This window comes from Buceros rhinoceros, unplaced genomic scaffold (genome assembly GCF_000710305.1).
Source record: "Buceros rhinoceros silvestris isolate BGI_N320 unplaced genomic scaffold, ASM71030v1 scaffold20584, whole genome shotgun sequence".
NCBI lineage: Eukaryota > Metazoa > Chordata > Aves > Bucerotiformes > Bucerotidae > Buceros > Buceros rhinoceros.
In genome coordinates this window covers 1,325-1,660 of record NW_010409075.1, presented here as the reverse complement: position 1 = coordinate 1,660, position 336 = coordinate 1,325, and the positions used below count along the sequence as shown (strand labels likewise).

The 336-nt window shown below is 67.6% G+C and overlaps 1 protein-coding gene across 1 annotated transcript in view; it reads left to right on the top strand.

Annotated features, from left to right (window-relative positions):
• Positions 1-126: 126 nt before the first annotated feature.
• Positions 127-336, top strand: part of HMGA2 (high mobility group AT-hook 2) — a gene marked incomplete at its 3' end in the record, with an annotated part of 1,250 nt that continues 1,040 nt past the window's right edge. The window contains exon 1 of the mRNA XM_010135127.1: positions 127-228. Coding sequence (XP_010133429.1) covers positions 127-228 — 102 coding nt within the window. The remainder of the gene's footprint in view (positions 229-336) is intronic.

The following is a 336-nucleotide window of genomic DNA, read 5'->3' as shown; positions in this document are numbered from 1 at the left end:
TACGGCCCCCAGTGCCTGCCTCCCCCGGGGTGAGATCTGTAGGGAGCGGCACTGGCCAGCATGGCCAGCCATCACTGACTGACCTTCCTCCCCTTCCCACTCCTCCTCACCACAGCTGGAAGGACGATGAGCGAATCTGGCGCCAAATCCAGCCAGCCCCTGGCCTCCAAGGGGGAGAAGGACGTGTCGGAGAAGAGGGGCCGGGGGCGGCCCAGGAAGAAACCGCAGGTATGTGGGAGGAAGAGGGGAGTGGGGGTGCCCCACGGGGCAGCTCTGCCCACAGCGATGCCCGCAGGGGCACCCCCAGGGCCTGGGGCTGCAAGAACACCCCAACCA